The 20,150-nt window shown below is 50.6% G+C and overlaps 1 protein-coding gene across 1 annotated transcript; it reads right to left on the reverse strand.

Annotated features, from left to right (window-relative positions):
• Positions 1 to 10,551: 10,551 nt before the first annotated feature.
• On the reverse strand, positions 10,552 to 18,969 carry IL10RA (interleukin 10 receptor subunit alpha). Its single transcript, XM_039496029.1, has 7 exons — positions 18,768 to 18,969; positions 16,081 to 16,201; positions 15,708 to 15,883; positions 14,987 to 15,156; positions 13,885 to 14,035; positions 12,610 to 12,734; positions 10,552 to 12,094 (listed from the first exon to the last, which is right to left on the reverse strand). Exons 1-7 carry the CDS (start codon positions 18,829 to 18,831, stop codon positions 11,120 to 11,122), a joined length of 1,782 nt encoding a protein of 593 aa, XP_039351963.1. The 5' UTR covers positions 18,832 to 18,969; the 3' UTR covers positions 10,552 to 11,119.
• Between the last annotated feature and the right edge of the window lie 1,181 nt (positions 18,970 to 20,150).

Raw genomic sequence — 20,150 nt, forward strand, 5'->3', positions numbered from 1 at the left:
TACAGCTAATCAGGAAAAAGATCTTGGAGTCATCGTGGATAGTTCTCTGAAGACATCCACGCAGTGTGCAGAGGCGGTCAAAAAAGCAAACAGGATGTTAGGAATCATTAAAAAAGGGATAGAGAATAAAACAGAGAATATCTTATGGCCTTTATAAATCCATGGTACGCCCACATCTTGAATACTGCGTACAGATGTGCTCTCCTTATCTCAAAAAAGATATAGTGGCATTAGAAAAGGTTCAGAGAAGGGCAACTAAAATTATTAGGGGTTTGGAATGGTTCCATATGAGGAGAGATTAAAGAGGCTAGGACATTTCAACTTGGAAAAGAGGAGACTAAGGGGGGATATGATAGAGGGCTATAAAATCATGAGTGGTGTGGAGAAAGTGAAAAAGGAAAAGTTATTTACTTGTTCCCATAATATAAGAACTAGGGGCCACCAAATGAAATTAATAGGCAGCAGGTTTAAAACAAATAAAAGGAAGTTCTTCTTCACGCAGCACACAGTCAACTTGTGGAACTCCTCGCCTGAGGAGGTTGTGAAGGCTAGGACTGTAACAGGGTTTAAAAGAGAACTGGATAAATTCATGGAGGTTAAGTCCATAAATGGCTATTAGCCAGGATGGGTAAGGAATGGTGTCCCTAGCCTCTGTTTGTCAGAGGATGGAGATGGATGGCAGGAGAGAGATCACTTGATCATTACCTGTTAGGTTCATTCCCTCAGGGGCACCTGGCATTGGCCACTGTCAGTAGACAGGATACTGGGCTGGATGGACCTTTGGTCTGACGCGGTACGGCCGTTCTTATGTTCTTATGAGGGGCCGTGCTCTCTGGCCCAGGCCAGGTGAGTCAGGGTGGGAGAGGGCAGCTCTGAGGTGGCTCTTGCTTTTTCATGAAATATTACAGCCCACCCTCAACCCATTGTCCCCTTAAATGGCTGCACAGGACAGGCCTTGTGATCTGTGGGCCCTCAGCCCCTGGGCCGGAGGAGGAAGCAGCTGGAGGTCCCTCTTTCCTCAGTCCCACTGCTGCTGAAAACACCCAGCAAATGCACATGAGAACAGGTGTCAGGGAAACAGGCTTGTCCTCTGTGACTGGACATACCTGCCTGTCTGCAGGGGCGGCTCCACAAATTTGGCCGCCCCAAGCAATCATCATGCCGGCGCCCCGCCCTGGGGGAGCGGAGCCAGCGGCATGCGGGCGCATGACTGGAGATCCGCTGCGCGCGGCGCTCCTCTCTGGACCTCCCGCAGCGGGCGGGGGCTGGCGGCTGGGCGGGCTCGAGCTGCGCTGCGCATGCCTGCGGAGGTCCAGCGGAGCCAGCGGGACAGCCCAACCAGCGGTCATCATGCCGGCCGGTCGTCCCTGTCCCGGCCCGCCCGACTCTCCGCCGGCATGACTGGCACAGGCGGCAGGGTCACCAGCCCCCCCCCCCCCCTGGGGCCGGGCCCCCCAGCCCCCCAGCTGCCGCCTAGAGCCTGGCTAGCCTGCCTGTCTGTACCCAGACAGCCTGTCCATTTCACCCCAATTCAGCACTCTCAAGGAGAGTCCTTTCCCACCAGCACCCCAGGGTGAAGCTGCCTGCCAGAAATGCACGTAGACTGGTAACCTAACCTTTCCCCTCTTTCATGACAGGCCACTGGCTCTGCAGAGGTGGTTGTGTGAGCAATATCCGTTTCCCCTGTGTCTTTGCTGCTCGGGTCACTGCTATCCATTACATGAGCAATCTCTCCGTCCATCCTCACTGGGCTGGGACGCGGCCGCCTTAGCTTGCGTGTGCAGCTAAGAAGGAATCAGAGCAGCAATGTGGTGCAAGTAACAGGCTGGACTTCAGCATCTCACCAGGCTCTGGCCCCGTGCCTGGCACTGGTGCTCAGACAGAAGCCTGGTTTGGGTCCCCAGGGCGGAGAAGAGAGAGTATCCCTGTCCTCCCTGTGCTAGGCCCAGGCTCTTCAGCAGCTGAGAGTCATTACAGCCTGGTGGGCGGGTGGCTTTTGGAAAGCTCCCTCCATTCCCCAGTGGAAAAATCTCCTTGTCCCACTTCTCACTGCTCGTTATTGGTATCCCGGTAGCACACCGGGCCCCTGCGAGGTGCTCCACACGCAGGGCAGAGATGGTCCCTGCCCGGAGGAGCCTGCTGTCTCAGGATCACGTGAGAAATGACAGCTGGGCCCAACGGACGGACTGGGACAGCCCAAGGTAACAGCGCAGTGATGGCCCCTCGCCAACTCCTCTGGGTGACACCCAGCTCAGAGGTGCACAGCTGATCATCCCAGCAAGAGCCTCCAGAGGGGATGAAAAGTGGATGGGTTGGTCTCCATTCAGCCCTGCTGCCCTTGCTGCCCTGGCGTGTCGCAGTCCCTGGGTGGGAGCAGGACACAAGGACAGGCAGCTGTGGGGCTGCAGACCAGCCAATTAGCCTTTCCCACTGGCCTTGCTGCCTAGTGCTTGGAGAAGAGGAGGCTGCTCCCCGGGAGCCAGGCAGCCACCGGTCTCTCTTTTGTCCTGCTGCTGGCCAGCTTTCCCAGGCCTGGCCAGGGGACTGAGATTCCCCTCAGAAAAACCCTTGCTGTGACCGAGGCCTGTTGGGTGGTGGGAAATTCTGGGTCTTCCCCAGTCTCCTGATTCAATTCCCCATTCACAGGCCTGCCCGTGGCCTCAGCCTGGCATCCGAGGGAAGTGACTTCCTTTCCAACACCAAGCTGCTGCCCGCAGAGTAACAGCTGAGCACTTCCACTTCCTCCTCCGGAGCAGAGCTGTGGGAGCCGCACCTCCCCTGGCCTCAGGAGCAGGGGCTTGTCCACATCTACAGAGAATTGGAAACTGGCTAGAAAACCGTTCCCAGAGTAGTTATCAGTGGTTCACAGTCATGCTGGAAGGGCATAACGAGTGGGGTCCCGCAGGGATCGGTTCTAGGTCCAGTTCTGTTCAATATCTTCATCAGTGATTTAGATAAAGGCATAGAGAGTACACTGATAAAGTTTGTGGATGCTACCAAGGTGGGAGGGGTTGCAAGTACTTGGGAGGGTAGGATTATAATTCAAAATGATCTGGACAAACTGGAGAAATGGTCTGAAGTAAATAGGATGAAATTCAATAAGGACAAATGGAAAGTTCTCCACTTAGGAAGGAACAATCAGTTGCACACATACAAAATGGGAAATGACTGCCTAGGAAGGAGCACTGCGGAAAGGGATCTGGGGGGTCATAGTGGATCACAAGATAAACATGAGTCAACAGTATAACACTGTTGCAAAAACGAACATCATTCTAGGATGTATTAGCAGGAGTGTTGTAAGCAAGACACAAGAAATAATTCTTCTGCTTTAGTCCGCACTGATTAGGCCTCAACTGAAGAATTGTGTCCAGTTCTAGGCGCCACATTTCAGGAAGGATGTGGACAAATTGGAGACAGTCCAGCGAAGAGCAACAAAAATGATTAAAGGCCTAGAAAACATGGCCTGTGAGGGAAGATTGAAAAAATTGGGCATGTTTAGTCTGGAGAAGAGAAGACTGAGAGGGGGACATACTAGTTTTCAAGTACATAAAAGGTTGTTACAAGGAGGAGGGAGAAAAATTGTTCTTGTTAACTTGTGAGGATAGGACAAGAAGCAATTGCAGCAAGGGAGGTTTAGGTTGGACATTAGGAAAAACTTCCTAACTGTCAGGGTGGTTAAGCACTGGAACAAATTGCCTAGGGAGGTTGTGGAATCTCCATCATTGGGGATTTTTAAAAGCAGGTTGGACAAACACCTGTCAGGGATGGTCTAGATAATACTTATTCCTGCCTTGAGTGCAGGCGACTGGTCTAGATGACCTCTCGAGGTCCCTTCCAGTTCTATGATTCTATGGTTGGTTCCATGCTGTGCTCTCACCAGGGGCTGCTGTAGGATTTGCCCTGCCCCAAGCAGGGCGGCACGCCGTGGGGGGCGCTCTGGTGGTCGCCAGTCCCGTGGCTCCAGTGGACCTCCTGCAGACGTGCCTGCTGGGGGTCCGCTGGTCCCGCGGCTCTGGTGGACCTCCCGCAGGCATGCCTGCGAATGCTCCACCGGAGCCATGGGACCAGCGGCCCCTCCACAGGCACGCCTGCGGGAGATCCTCCGGAGCCGCCTGCCACCCTCCCGCGGGACGCCGCCTCAAGTGCGCGCTGGGATCTGGAGCCGGCCCTGGCTCTCCCTTCTCCATGACCAGGTCCCAATACAACTGCTCTGTGACCCAAAGTAGCTTGCTCTTAATGAGCCTGCTGGGCAGGTACACCCGGCCAGTGTGCTGGCTGTAGGCAGGGCTGCCCCATGCGGGGGTGCCGATGGCAGGGTGTTCTTTGGGTGTGAAATCAAGCAGGCCCCTAGACAATTTTGTTCCCAGACCCTTTATTTTCAGGATTGCTTTGCCATTTGCCCAGTGACGGGGATCCCACCCTGCTCTGTTCACTCCCCCGGTCCCTATTGCCCGAGCGCCCAAATGTCAGGCCAGGAGGACTAGACTGGAATCTTGTAGGACCTGCTCCCATGGGGACAGTCCTGGTGACTCCAGTGGCACGGAATTGGCTAAGCACATCTCATTCCCTCCTTCCAAGGGGTGCAGCTTTCTCCACTTCTCTTGACTCAGGGAGCAAGGTACTGGGACCACGGGTCAAACCTGGTCTGTCCCAGGCCCAAAAGAAGATGGGCAATTTCTTTGTGCAAACAGGAACCATCACAGACTCTGATTCCGGTCTGACTCCCCCATGTTTTCCACAGTGCTTGGCTTTGGTGTGGGGTTCTTCCTAGTTTCGAGTGGTCACAACAGCTGGGGAATTCCTGGGTTCTCGGTTTCTTTGAAAAGGAGCCCAAAAAGCAGACGCTCCATTTCCACTGAAATGAAAGTGTTGCAATTTTTGTTTGTCAAAAAACTTCTCCATCTGCTATGTCGTCTTCAGTTTCTTCTGCTGTGCCCAGCTTCTTGGGGTGGGGAGGGAAACATGTGCCATGTCTGTATTGGGAGCGAGCCCTGATTTCAGCCACTGACGCAGCTCCACCCAGTGCAAGCTACAAGTGTAGACTAGCTGACCTGCATGTGCACCGGCTCAATTTCCTCCCGCTTGCGATGAGGATAAGTGACACCAGTGCACACCTCGGCTTCCCTTGTCTGCACCACGGCTGGAGTCTGGGGAGATTCTTCAGCGCCAAACCCCACACTGCACTGCTTGGGAGCTGCTGGAAGGAAAACGATTCTGTTCCCACTGTTCTCTGCTGTGGAATTGTTTCCTGCAGGGTCGCAGTGGAGCCTAGTGCAGGGGGCTGGGTGTCAGGAATCCTGCTGTGGAACCCTCAGGAGATGGTGATAATAACGCCGGCAGTATGGCCAGGCCTAGCTCCTGGCTGTCTGGAGAGCACTTTGAGATCCTCTCTGGAGCAGTGCTAGAGAAGGGGACGTGCTGTTATTTTGTTTGGAACTGGGAGCTGTATTTTCACACTTTGGAGCTGGAGTTGTGAGCTTTCCACCACTAATCACTCATGCAAAATACACTGGGGTAAAGGCAATTAACTCCTTGTATGCCAGGATCTAGTGCCTGGCAAGACCCATTCATCGTTAGCATGTGCATGTGAAGAAGGGTGGCAGGGCCCTGTGCTGAACTCTTTGCATGGTACAAAATAAACAGGGAACGTAGAAGACTCACAAGCAGAAGTTTACAGAATGTGTTGATGGGCCACAGAAATTGATAGTTATTTTTGTACAGACGGGGAAAATGCCTTGTACAAAATGAGACTGCAACAAACTTCCTTCTTTAGTGAAGCAAATTAACAACCATGGAAATTTGGCTGTACAACACGAATAACGAAAGCAAATACTTCAGAAAAGCCCAAAATGCTTGTTCATGGTTTTCTGGTTGCCCGGTTCAGGACGTGAATGTCCCTTAATATTCACCGGAACAAAGGCCAAGGAGCTAGGACTCCCAAGTTACCCCTGCACTGGGCATTGGCTCCCTCCATCACCTCAGGAACGGCATTTCCCCTCCTTATGCCTGAGTGAAGAACACTGACCTACCTTAGGGGGATGCTCCATCCATTAAAGACCCTGAGGCATCAAGCTGTAACAGCATTGTTCTGTCTACCTGAACACTTCTTGTCATGGCAGTGGGTTTGGCATGCTTCACCCCACTGTGGGCGAACGTGCTTTCTGTGCAGTGACTGCTATGGAAATGTATGGGCATTAGAATAGGTTATCTGTGATTGTCAGCTACATTGCCAGCAGCAATGTCAAACCGTGGGTCATGCCCTTGCGTCCCCAGCTGCAGAGCGTTTGTGCTCTCTTGCAGAGGCGTTCAGCTCGCTACAGACTTTTCGGGGAGGAGGCTCACGAACTAGAGCTGGGGACAATCTGCAAGCCATGACAGTGTTTCCAGCATGAGGGAGGGAGCAGCAGAACCAGCTTTCCTTGCTCTGTGCACTTGTGTATTCTCTGCATCCTTTGGGCTGCAGGGGGTTTGTATAGGCACATGCCATAAGCAGAGTTTTCGTGACACCTCCTCTTCTGCACTGCAATGCAAACCTGCCAATAAACATCATCATCATCAAGAGTGACCACCTTTAACTTGCTACAAATGCATACACTCGGCTGTCCCAAGAACACAGAAATAACCCTAGGAAAGTGCCCTGTGGCAGTTTGGTTATGCTAGGCAGGTAGGTGCCCTCGGGGATTGCGTGCAGGTTGCGCAGGGCAGAAGGGAAGGGATTCTTGAACAGGGCATGTTTTGTCAGAAAGAAAAACACACATCAAAACTAATGGTCTAGTTCAGCGGAAGGAGTGAGAATGGAATCAAAACAGACTAGCTCCACGGCAGGGTTTGCAGGGGAGCAGAGCTACAACCACAAGAGAAGGTCTGCGAGAAGGGTGCTAAGTCTGAGAGTGCAGGAGATCTGCAGCTGCATTGAGCTGGGACATCAACAGGAAACAGAAGGGGTAAAAGTCGCAGCAGGGGGAAGAAGCTGTCCTTGCTCATGGCCCCCTTCTGGGGGTGGGGTGCTGTGTAAATACTCGTGAGCGCAGTAGGACTAGAGAAGTGCAAGAGAAGTGATTGGAGAGCTACAGACTGGCTGCAGCACCTGGGGGCTGGGCTCTGTGGCTTTTTCGCTCACTTCCTGCACCTGAGAAACTGGTATCAGCCTGGGCCTGGAGCCAGCCAGAGGGAGTGTGTTCAGCCCTTATAGACAGGGGTGGCTCTACGTTTTTGGCCGCCCCAAGCAGTCATGAGCGGGAGGTGCCCCGGAGCCGCGGGAGCAGCGGACCTCCTGCGGGCATGACTGCAGAGGGACCGCTGGTCCCGCGTGGCTCGGCTGGACCTCCCGCGGCTGCGGACGGTTCGCGGGTCCGGCAGGTCCAGTCGTTCCGGGGATCCGGTGGACCTCCCGCAGGCATGACTGCGGCAGGTCCGCCGGCCCACCCTGCCGCCCCCCCCGGCCGCAGGGGATGCCCCCTAGATTTTGCCGCCCTAGGCACCACCTTGTTTTGCTGGTGCCTAGAGCCGCCCCTGCTTATAGACCAGATTAGTGAGGCCAGATGAAATTCGCCTCCTTCCTGCCTCCCCCCCCCAACTCCTCGGGGTATTGGCTCTGAAAAAGTGTTTCTTAAAATTGGTATTCTTTATTATTTGTATCATGTAGCACGTAGGACCCCCAGCCATGGACCAAGACCCCACTGTGCTTGGCACTGTTCAAACACAAAACCAAAAGTCGGTCCCTGCCCTAAGGAGCTGACAATCAAAGTATGAGACTGGAAACAGTGGATGGATACAGATAGCCTGATGGCGCAGTACGAGGACCCAGGGAGACAGTGTTATTCTCTGCAAGGCGGGAATGAGGCTGGCTCTAATATCCACCTTTGCCTCTGGGGGTGGGAGGTTACTAAATGATAAAGGACTCCCACAGGGTTCTCAGCTGGATTCCAGCCCTGCATAGAGCTGCGCCCCTGTATTTGTGTGCGCACGTCTGTCTGCCTAATTTGTCCATCTATCCTAGCGCGATGACTGATGGCTTTGTAACAGCAGAGGCCACTCCCTTTCCTGTCTTCTCTTCCCTGTCCCCTTGTCCTGCTTCTCGTACCCTCCCCCTTCTCCCTGCTCGGGTGGCTGCACTACATACAGCTCATGCTGAATGGTGGGCCTGGGACATTGGACACAAGGTATCCCGAGCCGCAGATTCTCCTTGTACTTCTAGGTCCCCTTAAATATTTACATACTTTAATCTTATTGGTTGGTAAGCATCCACATTTAGTTGCACACTGTAAGCCTGTTGGTTGAAAGGAATTTGCACATGTGTAGTCCTGTTGGTTGGGAAGAGTAAGCACAATCATTTACATACTGCAACCTGATTGGCTGAAAAGAGAGGAGGCCTCAAATGAGAGCACTTCAGGGGCAGGCACTGACAGACATACCAGAGATGTGGGTATATATGGTTATGTCGTTATTCCATTAGGGGAGGGTCTTTTCCATATGTGGAAACCTGCCATAAAGAGATCACTCAAGGTGCTAGCGAAAAATGAGCCCTAATTAGCATTTCTCTTTAGCCAACGCCGGAATTAAATTATGAAGTAAGCCCGCTGGAAGTGGCAAAAATAGGCAGAAATGCTGCTGGCATGAGTTAGTTGCAACTTCCTGCAAAAGTCAGATGTAACTATCCTCCATGGCTCTAGCTGTTTGATAACATAGGAAAATGTGCAACACTGGTGGAATTTCCTCTAGAACTGAGTTGGGTCAGTTCCTCCTTTCATTAGAGGAACTTCTACACTGTCACTGAAAGAAACAGTTTCATCCAGCCCTCTGCCAAATGCTGCACAGTTTGAAAAAGAAATTAAACTTGAATGTTACAAGGGGAAACTTCCTGTTGTTCCGATAAGGACTGTACTAATAGAGCTGATTCATGGTATTACTCCAAAGTCCTACTCATCAGCTTGTGTTTAGGTAACCGGTTTTTACTGAAAAAACCCACAGTGAAGTTTCTGTGAAATTTGGGTGACTCTAGGAGAATTCCTGAAATGCCCTGGTAGGAGTTTAATTTAACCCACAACAAAACACATTTTGACCTTTTGTTGTTTCCATTTCTAAATATAAGAAGAGTGGAAATGGGGTGAGGTGTGCCATTGCTTTGTAGCTTGTTTCATCAATTAAATCTGTGTGACATGAAGGTAAAATTACTCCCATTCAGAAGGGAGAGGGGTTGCTGTGACCTTAAGAATCTCTCCCTGCCAACGGTCAAAGGGTTCACTGTTGGGTAACAGCCACTCCTACCAGGCCTGACAAACACTCTCCGCCTAGCACACCTCTTTCATGGGGAGAGTCCATCGATGATGTCATGTGAGGGCTCTAATAGAAGACGTATGTCATGCTGATGTGCATCATCAGCATGAGATGTGTGGAGGGATGTCATTTAAGGAGTTGAGTATAGGTGCTGATAATACCGTTCAAAGGCTGTCACCAACCAAGAGAAAAACAGGTTTCTTCCAGCCAGGAGGTAGGAGGTGCAGCTCTGTTGGAATGGAAATTGAGCTTTGTAATGGAAGCCCTATTTCCATGGGACGTCTCCTGGAGGCTGGGCAGTCAAGAGGGAGACAAGACACTGGAGAATGATCCACAGGCAGTTGCCCTATCTCTGAGGGCAGACAATGAACTTTGAGGGATAAAACAGCAAGGCAGAAAGACCCCTTTTGTCTGGCACCTGAGGAGGCAAATGGACAGTGCATGTACAGTCATGAAACCGAGATCTCAGTCAGGCTTGGCTAAAACGGGGTGAGATGAACGTCTGTTAGCTGCTAAGTTTAGTCTTTAGAAAGCATGTCATGGTTTTGTTTTATACGTAACCATCCCGTTTCCATTACCCTTAATCCCCGGCGCTACAGTTTTAATCTAATGAGTGGTTTCACTATAAATGGATCTCAGTGCTGTGGTGTTATATAGGAGCTGATCCAGAGTTGAGTTGTCCAAGCTGTGTACACTGTTCCCTTGGAGACAGCAAACCTGGTATTACTGTGAGCGTTCACCACACAGGGGTCTACAGGGGAATGCTTCAAGGGGACTTCGGTGCATGTATTGTTAGCTTGCAAGGCAAAGGAAGGGCCTGGATAGACCTAAGGGAGATGGTTTGGGGGCTAACAGACTGGAGTTGTCAGGGAGCTGACACCCAGTTAAGCACCAGCAAGTCTCTTTTGCAGGAGGAAGTGGTGTAACACAAGCTGACTCTCAGTGCTGTCCCAGTTGCCCAGTTTGCACGGGTATAAACACAACAATTGGTGCATTCCCTTTTGCTGGTGATTTGTCACCGAATACTCCAAATGTACAGGATTCGCTTGGGAAGACTGCATTCCACTGCTGCCAGCTTATGTGGAACCGCAGAAGAGGAGCTGACTATCTTGCTCCTGTTCCTTCAGTTCTGATCTAAAAATTCTCTTTCTCGTGTGCACAGTAACTGCACAATGTTGCAGTTCCCTGCTCCCTAGAAGGGAAAACCCAACTGTGGCTTTAATACTCACACACAAGTAGATACACTGAAAGAAATAACACCATTTGTCTTTTATATATTTAAAAATTAAATAACATTTCTTTGAACGAAAGAGGCAAAACATTTCCAATAGTCAACACACAACGCTCATAAATATGTCAGGGATCTTGCTGCTGCTAACAGCCCTTGCATGAGAAAGGAGAGGAAAAGGATATCTCTGGGCCCCAGGACTAATGTCCAATGCAGAAATGCTGCACCATTGTAATACAACTTACTGCCTCTATCCTTTTCTCCCCACAGACACTTTATATATTTCCAGCAGGGGAGAAACACGTTCTCTGTCTGAGTGGGAATGGGTGGGAGAAAGAGTGTGCGAATCTCTGCCCTGAAAGCCCTGGCCAGCGGCTCTGTTTGATGGAGGCTGCGCTTGTGCATGGGGGGCAGGTAGCAGCTGCCTCAGCTCAGCAGTTCTGATGTCAGCACGACTTTCATGGTGTTGGGAATAGCTTATCACAGTAGCTGCCCCCACAGAGACACCGCTACATGAGGTAGTTAAGAACAAGTCCTACAAAGAAAGCCTGCTATGCTCGCAGCTCCCCTTGTGACACGTCACTCAGTCCAGGAGCAGACTCGCCCCAGCCTGGCCTATAGGCGACTGTCCTTGCATTCAGACCCCAGCAGGCTCGGAGAGTCGATTTCCAGGCAGAGCCGCTCATTTGAATGTAAGCTGGAGATGAGAGGCAGGGTGCCCAGCAGGTCTGTGTTGAAGATGCCCAATGCAAAGGGCACCTTGGGGAGCTCGGGAAGGGCTTTCGAGGGCACAGAAATGCCCAATGCCCCATAGTTCAGCAGACTCGAGCTGTTGCACTCCAGCCTGCTTGTAAAACCCTGGGAGCCTGATTCCCTAGCGAGCACCGTGTCTGCATTGCCGCAGGCGAGCCCTGGGGACACCTGCTTCAAATAGCCTTTGGCTAGGGCAGGCTCAGAGTAACCCATCTCCAGCGTGACGTCTGTCCCACCAGGGCTTTGGGTGGGCAGCTGTCCCTCAGCTCTGTCCTGCTGCCTCTCTACTGTACCCTTCGTCTGCTTCAGGTACCCACGAAACTCCACAGCCTCCTGGCTGAGTCCCCTGGCCAGCGGGGAACAGTCACGCTCTCTTTCACGCTGGTCCTGCCCCTCATCCACAGATGTATAGTCCCTGCCACTGGAGGAGAGCGTCAGGCACAGGGAATGTCTCGCCAGGCTTATGCCACTGTCGTCACTCCCTGGCAGCTGACTTTTGTAGTCCTGGCTCTCTGAGCCCGAGAACTGGCTGAGGCCAGAGGAAGAGTCTTGTAGGCAAATGCCACTGTCAGTGCTGGTGCAACTGCTGTCGCCCCCTGCTAGGCCTTCCAGCTCCAGCAGGTGTTCGTGGTCATCCGGGAAGGTCAGGAACGTGCAAGCCTTGTCTGGTGGCTGTTGTGCCAGGCTGGAGCCGCTGTCTGTGCTGTGGTGCTGCACGGTGTCCTTTTGGCACACGGAGAGTTGCTGGATTAACTCCTCATCGAAGCACACAACCACGTCCCTGGCCCCGAAGGGGAAGTGCTCGTGCTCTGACCCAGAGGGTTTTAGGAGAGATTTCTGGGTGGGGCGGAAAGAAGCAGAAAGACGGGTTATCTGGCTTTGTTCCCTCATCCCCTACTTGACTCACTCCCCATATCTACACCCACACCAGCACTGGCCACGGGGGCAGCGCTCGGCTGCTGGACCCATTGCAGCAGTGGATCTGAGCAGCCCCAGCTCCTGCTGACGCCCTGTGGAGCCACCCAGGCTCTGCATGTCTGATAATTAGGCCCAGGGTGCCGCAAAGTGGGCAGGAAGACAGAGGCACTTTGGAAAGCAGGAGCAGTGTGGACTGGTGGCAAGAGCTGAAACTAGACCCGGGGCCTTTGAGTCCTGGGTCAGCACCTTGCCTCCTGGAGAACACGGCTCCCGCAGCCGGGAACCGAAAAGCTCTGTGCTCACGCAGACCGGCGATGCCGTGTGGGGCAGGGATCTGCCTGCCCCCTGCACTTAGCAAAACTACGCCAGAGGGACCCTGGCACGCCCAGGGTCAGAGCGATGCTCATGTGGCCATTAGCGCCTGGTTGGCTTACCAGTATGGCTGGTGTCCTCACAGGTTGCTTTATATATACACAGAGTAGGAGAGTGCCCAGGAGAAGAATGGCTGAGAAAACGAGGAGAAAGATGCCAACACTGACTGATATAATCCCCGTGCTCTCTGGAAAGGAATAACAGACTGGAGTTAGCACGCCGTGTAGCACGGCTCTTGAGTCACACTGCCATTGCCTATCAGGCAATCGGCGCATATGGCGCCCTCAGAGAGAGGGGACGTGAACCGTGCTGAGGCTCTGACAAACAAGGTGTGCCCATCTCTAGAGCCTTCGATCTGAGGAGCCCCAAGGACGTCACAAACAGCCTTCCTGTGAAATAGGGGAATATCCCCCTTTTTACAGGTGGGGAAACTGAGGTACAGAATGGAACAGTGACTCACTCAAAGGCGCTTGGTGAATCAGTGGCAAAGCATCTCTGGGTCCTTTGCTCAGTGGATGAGCCTCCCCCCCACCCCCAGCACCGAGGGAACCCTAGATTAGACTGGCCCTCCAATGTGCCATCTGGGCTTTGTAACATTTCACAGGCTTATGTGCTTAAAACATATCAGTGTGGGGCTCGTGTGTGCGTGAGATCTCTGGGGGGCTCGTGTGTGCGTGAGGGGGAATATCTTGGGGGGGGGGGTTGTGTATGTGTGACAGGGGGATCTCTGGGCATGTATATGGCCTGGCTATAGGATTTTGGGGCTCCTCAGTAGCTTTATTCTCCAGGGACACATCACCACAATCTCTTCTTCCCTCCCACACAAATTCCTCCAGCCCCTCCTCCCTCTCCGCCTGTCCCTGTGCGCAGTGGCTATTGCCATATGCTATGCACAGGCAGCAGCAGCAGGACCGGAGGCTGGATGCCCCTGACCTCCCAGGACGTGGCTCTGCTGTGTCCTGGTGGGGTCCCTCGAGTGGGGAGGCTCAATACCACCTCAAGAGCATCCTCCTTGGGGGCACTCTCTGGGGCAGTCTCCCTTGTGTCTAAGCTCCACGTGGTGCACAGGAGGATCTGGGGAATGGAAGGCATCAGGGTATGGCTACAGCTCTCTGATTCTGAGAGCTGTTCTGCACTGGACCCAGTCCCAGGCGTGAGTTAGAGCAGCCCAAAAGCTGCTGAACCGAATGTCAGCAGCATGTGGTCCCCAAGGGTCTGCATGGCAGCTGAGGAGCAGGCAGGGAAATATCCAGCAGTGGCTCTGCCGGAGTGATGGGTGGAGCTCAGACCCACCCAGGTGGTAACAACAGACCAATAGACCCAGCATGTCCATTTACCATCCTTCTTGGGGATCGTGACACACTTCTCCTCGGTCCGGATGGAGGGGACTGGCCTGGAGACGACATGGGGCTCTACGCTGATGCAGTACTGCTCGCCCCACAGGAGCATGGGGATGTCAAACTCTTCTCTCCTCTCCACCTGCACCTGCTGAAATAGTCACCAGAAGGACTGTCACCTTTGGCAGGCTGGGCACTAGTGACCAGCACAGAGCGGCCTGGGCTGAGGCTGCAGACCAGAACCTGGGGAGTTTCTTCACCTGATGTGGTTCTGGGTCTGAACTGGGCCTGTTTTCCGGCTGGCTTGGGCATGTCCTGGGAATAGCCAGACATTCCCGTGAGCAGCTGATCTCATGAGATTCCCACTTTTCCAACAGTGCAGATAGCTGAGGGTGCAAGTATCGCCTTTTGGCTGGGACATGGGGCAGCAGCTCAGGACTCCTGGGTTCTATTGCCAGTGTTGTCACTGACCTCCTTGACTTTAGGCAAGACACTTATCTCCCTGGGTCTCAGAGCCCCATCTGAAAAATGGGGTTTGTCTCTTACTCTGGGTCTGTGCAATGGGGCCTTGCTCTAGGGTGGGGCCATTAGGTGCTATTGCAATTACTTGCACCTGATTCCTGGATTGCCTTCAAGTCTGAACACAGAACTCCTTGGCCCGTGTCTCACTCTCTGTCCGTATTAGAGCAGGTCAGAAATTTAAAATGTTTCTCTTAAAAAATGTTGCCCTTTCAAAGCTGTTTTCATTTTACGGTTCATGGTCAATAAATGTTTTGGTTTTTTTGTGAAATTCTTTTTATTTTTACTTGAAATGCTCATTCTCATTTTTTTCATTGACCGAAAACCAACTCAACAAAATATCCCAGTGATGGATTTGGGATCTATTCCAGTACAAGTGTCGATGAAAACCTCACAACTTATTGTTTATAAAAAAAAATTCAATATTGATTTTTTTGTAAAAAAAAAATTAGTTTAAATCATGGCAATTTTTCAACTTAAAAATGTCTTGTTCAAAACATCCCAACCAGTTCTAAGTATGAAGGCCATTGACGCTGCCCCCCAGCCCATGGAGTCTGGGTGATACAAGTGCTGGCTGTCTTACCTGGAGATTGTCTGACGCCCGCTTGACATACGTTCTGTATTGTCTACCATACTTTTGTATGTCTTTGAATGAGACAGTCTCATTCCCCACTCTCAGGATCAGCTGCTGCAGGCTCACGTGGATGGTGTTGTCTGTCACAGACAGACTCACATCTGATAGACGCAGAGTAACTGGAAAAACATAATACAGAATCTGTGAGAATTGTTTCTCTCTTATGCCGCTCACAGAGGTTAGTTCTTAAAGTAATCACAGGAGCCCAGTGTCAGAGAGCACTTGGCCCACATGCATTTCAAGTTCTGCTCTCTGATTCGATTTGATTCGATCCAAGTTCTTAGCCCACCCTCCTCATCCTAGCATCTCACCCCTGGCAGTAGTGCATTAGTGACGTGACTAACCCCTGTCACATGAGGTTTGTTCAAACTAAACCAAAACAGTTTGTCAGAATGAGCTCTGCCACCCTGATTCTCCCCCGGACGCTCTTGAGCACCTTGGCCAGAGCACGGGCTGCGAGTGCTTTATGAATGCAGCTGTCATTACTAGCACTTACTGACCTGAGTAATCATGTGGCAGGGGCCAGGCTCCCCAGCTAAGCAGAAATATAGCTCTGACACCAAGCACGTGAAAGCTATTTGCTAACAGCTAAGTCAAGTTTACAGCATGCAGTTTCATGGCTATAGATTTTAGGGTCCAGAAGAGAAAATGATGGGAAAACCCCAGGTACCTTCTTTTGGGGAAAAAGCGTTCGTCCTGGTCCAGCCAGAGGTGCGGTTTCCAGATACTGCCCTAACTCTTGCATAGTAGCGTTTAGAAGGGTCCATTGTCTGGTAGGTCAGATTGCAGAAGTGCCCAGAGATCCCAGTGCAGTCTGGAACAGCCATCCAGGGAGACTTACCATACCTGTGGGGAGAATGTCACTCCTTAATGAAATACTTTCTGGGTGTGGGAAGCATTAGGGCTGCTGGAAAGTTAACACAAGATTTCTATGAACTGATTTGCACATTAAATATCAGAGCAAGTGTAAAGCAAATGTGAAATATGCCTTGTGACTTGGGTTTTAGAGGAGATTTCATCTCCCTATGGTCCTGGGTACTTACAGCTTATATTCCACTTCATACAACGTGTCGCTGGAGTGGTTCACTCCGGGCGTCCAGTGCAGTACGTGGTTTATGATGTCAGCAACAAATCGCACTTTGCCTGGTTGGGACAGACTCTCGCCTGCAGGAAGGAATCAAAAGGGAGAGTTTGCAACAGGCCAGTCCTGGGGAGGAGCCAAGGGGCCCAGGTGCATTGTGGGGTGTGGTCTTATTGCAGTGATGTGCTCACCTCAGCACACACTCCAGAGCTGGGTCTGGGGAGATGTCACTGTGGACAGGAAAGCGGGGAAGTTCCAGTCTGTCTTGGAAACCCAGCATTTGAAGCAACAACCCTTTCATTCTACTCATCCTCTAGCAGGGCCCAGAGCATCCTTCTCCGACTGACTGTCTCCTCTGCACTTAGCATGGAGAAGACACAGACCCTCTCCACAAACAACAACAGGGATGAAATCTGCTCCCCCTGGGAGCTTCTGCAAAGTATTGGGTCATAGTCCATAAATATCACCTCCCCAGGAGCAGCTACATCATCTCTGCATCAGCTGCTCTGCTTTCTCCCTCTTTCTATCAGGTTCTGTCTTCTGCTGCTCCACCTTCCACCCCAGTAGAACCTTCCTGAGCTTCAGAGCCCCACATAAGTAACCCATGAACAGAGTCATGACTGCAATGCCAGCCGTATGGTCCACAACCCCCTAGTCTCTCCTGCTGCCCTGTATGGTGTCCTCAAGCCTCCCGGGGGCTCAGTGTGAGCTGCGCGTGTTTGACTCCATCACTGCACCTGGGCTCGCTCATTTCGAAGGAAACGGAAAGAACATTTTAAGCAGAGTGCTGAACTCTCAGTGGTCATACCCTGACTGTTAAACTCTGAATGCCTGGGGCCAGCAGCTCAGCCTCATGCCACCTTCAGTGACTTTTAAAATATCCATTAGGTGCTGTCCATGCTTAACACGAAAGCCGCAGAGTGAAACTGCAAGCAAGGAACTTGTGAAACCTTTCTTTCTTTCTTTCTTTCTTATTAATGCCAACAAAAAAAAACAGAGGTGAGAAGGACCAACTTGTGGTTCCATCTTGAAAATTTATAAACAAATGTTCACAGGTTTCTGAGTTGGGAAATTCATTGAAACTGGCTCTTTACCACAATTTCAGTTTTGACAAATCAGCACCTTTTTCAGTGGTAAAAACTTTTTTGTTGAAAAATTCCTGACCAGCTCTAATCAGTATCCTTATTTTGCAGATAGGAAAACTGAGGCCAATGGAAGTTAAGGGACTAGCCCAAGATCACCCAGGAAATAAGTAGCAGAGCCAGGAATAGACCCAGGTCCACAAATCCTAGTCTCTTGATCAGTCACTGGACCATGAAGTGTTGTGAAGAATATTTATTTAATATTTTGACTGTGCCTTGACAATTAAATTGTTTGATGTTATCCTCTCCCCCCCTCTTTGACTGAGGAATGGTTATCTGACACTAGTTTGATGAACTTAGAACCACCTGACAGTTATTTGAAATGACACAGAAGTGCTGTACTTGCTAGTGACCGATTATGGTAAATGCAGAGAGATTTTCAGAAAAATCCCAGTCAGAGGAAACCCAGTTCCTAGCCTTGACCAGGTGAGAGTGGCATTCTAGGGAATGGGCGTGGAGAATGGATTTTCTAACCAGACAAAACACTGTCCATGGAATTTTTTTGGAAAGAATTTCTGGTCACTGTGTTCCTTTCTGAAGTTGCTGCGGGTTTAATCCAACTGAGCTGGGCAAGCCCTGGGTATTTTGATTTGTGGGCTGTGGAGGGACATCATCTTCCTTGGTGTAGCGAATACAAGCACGAATACAATGGCAAGTAAGACCACTCAGAGGAGGAACACATCTGGGAATGACTCTACCCTTCAGACAAAACCTTAGGAAGGCTGGTCCAGTGGTTAGGGTGAGATTCAGGACACCTGGGTTCAATTTCCTACTCTGTCACAGACTGCCTCTGGGACCCTGGGTATAATGCCTTAGTTCTCAGCTTGCATCCAGCCATCCTGCTGCTAGGTGGAGGGGGAAGACCTCTGGACTCCAGACACCTTGTGTCTTCTGAGCTATAACATTTCCTGGTCCAATGTCAAAATATTATCAGCTAACGGCAGTCGCTGCTTTCCTGTTTACCTCCTTTGCAGCAGCTGCTGTTCAATAACAAATAGGAACCCACCACCTGCTCCTGAAGCCATGGTGCACCAGCACTGGTGAGCAAAGCTCAGGAGGGCTGGTGACACTGACTTCACAGAGGGTCATTGCAGCGACAAGGGGCCATGTTCACAGGGAGTTGGGGTCCAGATTAGCATTCCTTGAATGGAGACAGACGATGTACAGGGACAAATGGGGATTTCAGGCGTTGAAGATGTGAACTTCAAGCAGAGGAGAGAGTGAGGGACAAGCTATCGACACCCCTTCCCTCCGGCCGCCCTGCCAGTGTCACCCAGAGAAATCTTATGCGAAAGCAGGGGTACAAATAAATATGAATGAAATATTAAAAATCCCAGAGGTTCCACACACTTGCCCCTGCCCCCAGCCCACCTAGCGAAGCTCCGAACCCCAACCCTGGGCTGTGAATCACAGCGCTGAGGAGGGAAGGGAGTAGGAGACCCCCTAGATTAGTATTTAAGAAGTAGGGAAGAACCTGGCTGCTGATTAAGGGATGAAGATGGCTTACCATATATCTGCAGGCAGAGGGACACCAACACCCCCACTGTCAGTGCTGCGAAACCTGGTGCCATCCTGGGACCCGCATTGTCCGCAGGTGCCTAGCTAGGAGAGCAGAAAGCAGTGATCTCTGTGGGTTTCGCTAGCACCCTTGTTTTTCCTCTGGGTGGCTGAGCTCAGTATGACGTCTGAGGGGGCGTCAGTGTAACACCACAGCTCTTCTGCTGTTTCCACATCTCTCTAGTTTCCGCCCACTCCTCTGTGGCTGATTTGTCAACAGCCATTGGGTATTTCCTCCAAGTGTCCCTGGCATGATTTGTTTCAGACCTTTTCTATGAAAAACTGCTACTTAGAGAAAAAAGAAAATAGCACCAAATAGTTTACCCACCCCTTGGACAACTGTCCCTTTGCTAATACAATAGAATGGAAAAGCACAACTCATGCCCAGCGGGCAGGGTGGAGAAAAATCAATGGTTAAAAAAAAGTTTTTATTTTGTTATTTAAATTATAATGTCTGTCTTTTTAAAAATAAACCAGTTTAAAGTGAAATCTGAATTTAATACAAGATCTGTTTAGGTTTCAATTTATTATAAAAATTAAATGTGCTGAATCCATGAGTCTCAAAACTTTTGAGTTAAAGGCTGCTTTTCTATATAAAGAAAGAATTAATGGAAAAACATCCAACTTTTGAGAGCAAGCTTTTATAAATATGGCACAGTTGGTCATGTACTGTACTAAGAGCTTGTTTTGTTTAATAAAATAATTTGATCTCCTGATGTGTTTGTTTAAATTCCAGTTACCATCCTAAAGCAGCTTGACACAAATCATGAGCAAACAGTTAAATGATCTAATAAATAAGCAATATTTTAGCCACCATTTTCTAACATAGTAAAATGTACAAGTAAGTAATAAGAAACTGAAAATATTAAGCTATGTGCTGTGCTTAAATAAATATATGTATAGGGCCACTCCTTGGTAGCAAAAAGATGTACCAGATTTGGTGCAAAGGCTCTATTTCGTAGCAAACCTACATATTTTAAAGGTTATATCAACAAATGAGAATGCACCTTGCTTTAGAAAATAACTGAAGTACAAATGGAAAAGTTGATTAAAATCAATTATTTAAATTGCAGCTTTCCACTTGGTGATTAAATCATAATTTAAATCAATCCATCCTGCCAGGGGGAGAAATTCGGTCCCATGTAGACAGGCCAGCATTGTCTAGTGCATGCAGTGACTCTTAACAATGATTTTACATAAGGGTGTGGGAATGGCCAGACTGGATCAGACTATGGGCCATCTCGTCCAGTGTCCCATCCCTGACAGTGGCCGGTACCAGCTGCTTCAGAGGAAGATGCAAGAAACCCTGAAGTTATGAGATCAGCCACCCCCA

Source organism: Mauremys reevesii, linkage group 12 (assembly GCF_016161935.1).
Source record: "Mauremys reevesii isolate NIE-2019 linkage group 12, ASM1616193v1, whole genome shotgun sequence".
Classification (NCBI taxonomy): domain Eukaryota; kingdom Metazoa; phylum Chordata; order Testudines; family Geoemydidae; genus Mauremys; species Mauremys reevesii.

Coding starts and splice junctions, on each gene's coding strand:
- IL10RA (XM_039496029.1), bottom strand. CDS start 18,831: ATGGCACCAGGTTTCGCAGCACTGACAGTGGGGGTGTTGGTGTCCCTC. Junction 12,735..13,884: donor CACGATCCCCAAGAAGGATG/GTAAATGGACAT, acceptor ATTCCTTTCCAG/AGAGCACGGGGATTATATCA. Junction 12,095..12,609: donor TGAGGACACCAGCCATACTG/GTAAGCCAACCA, acceptor CGCCCCACCCAG/AAATCTCTCCTAAAACCCTC.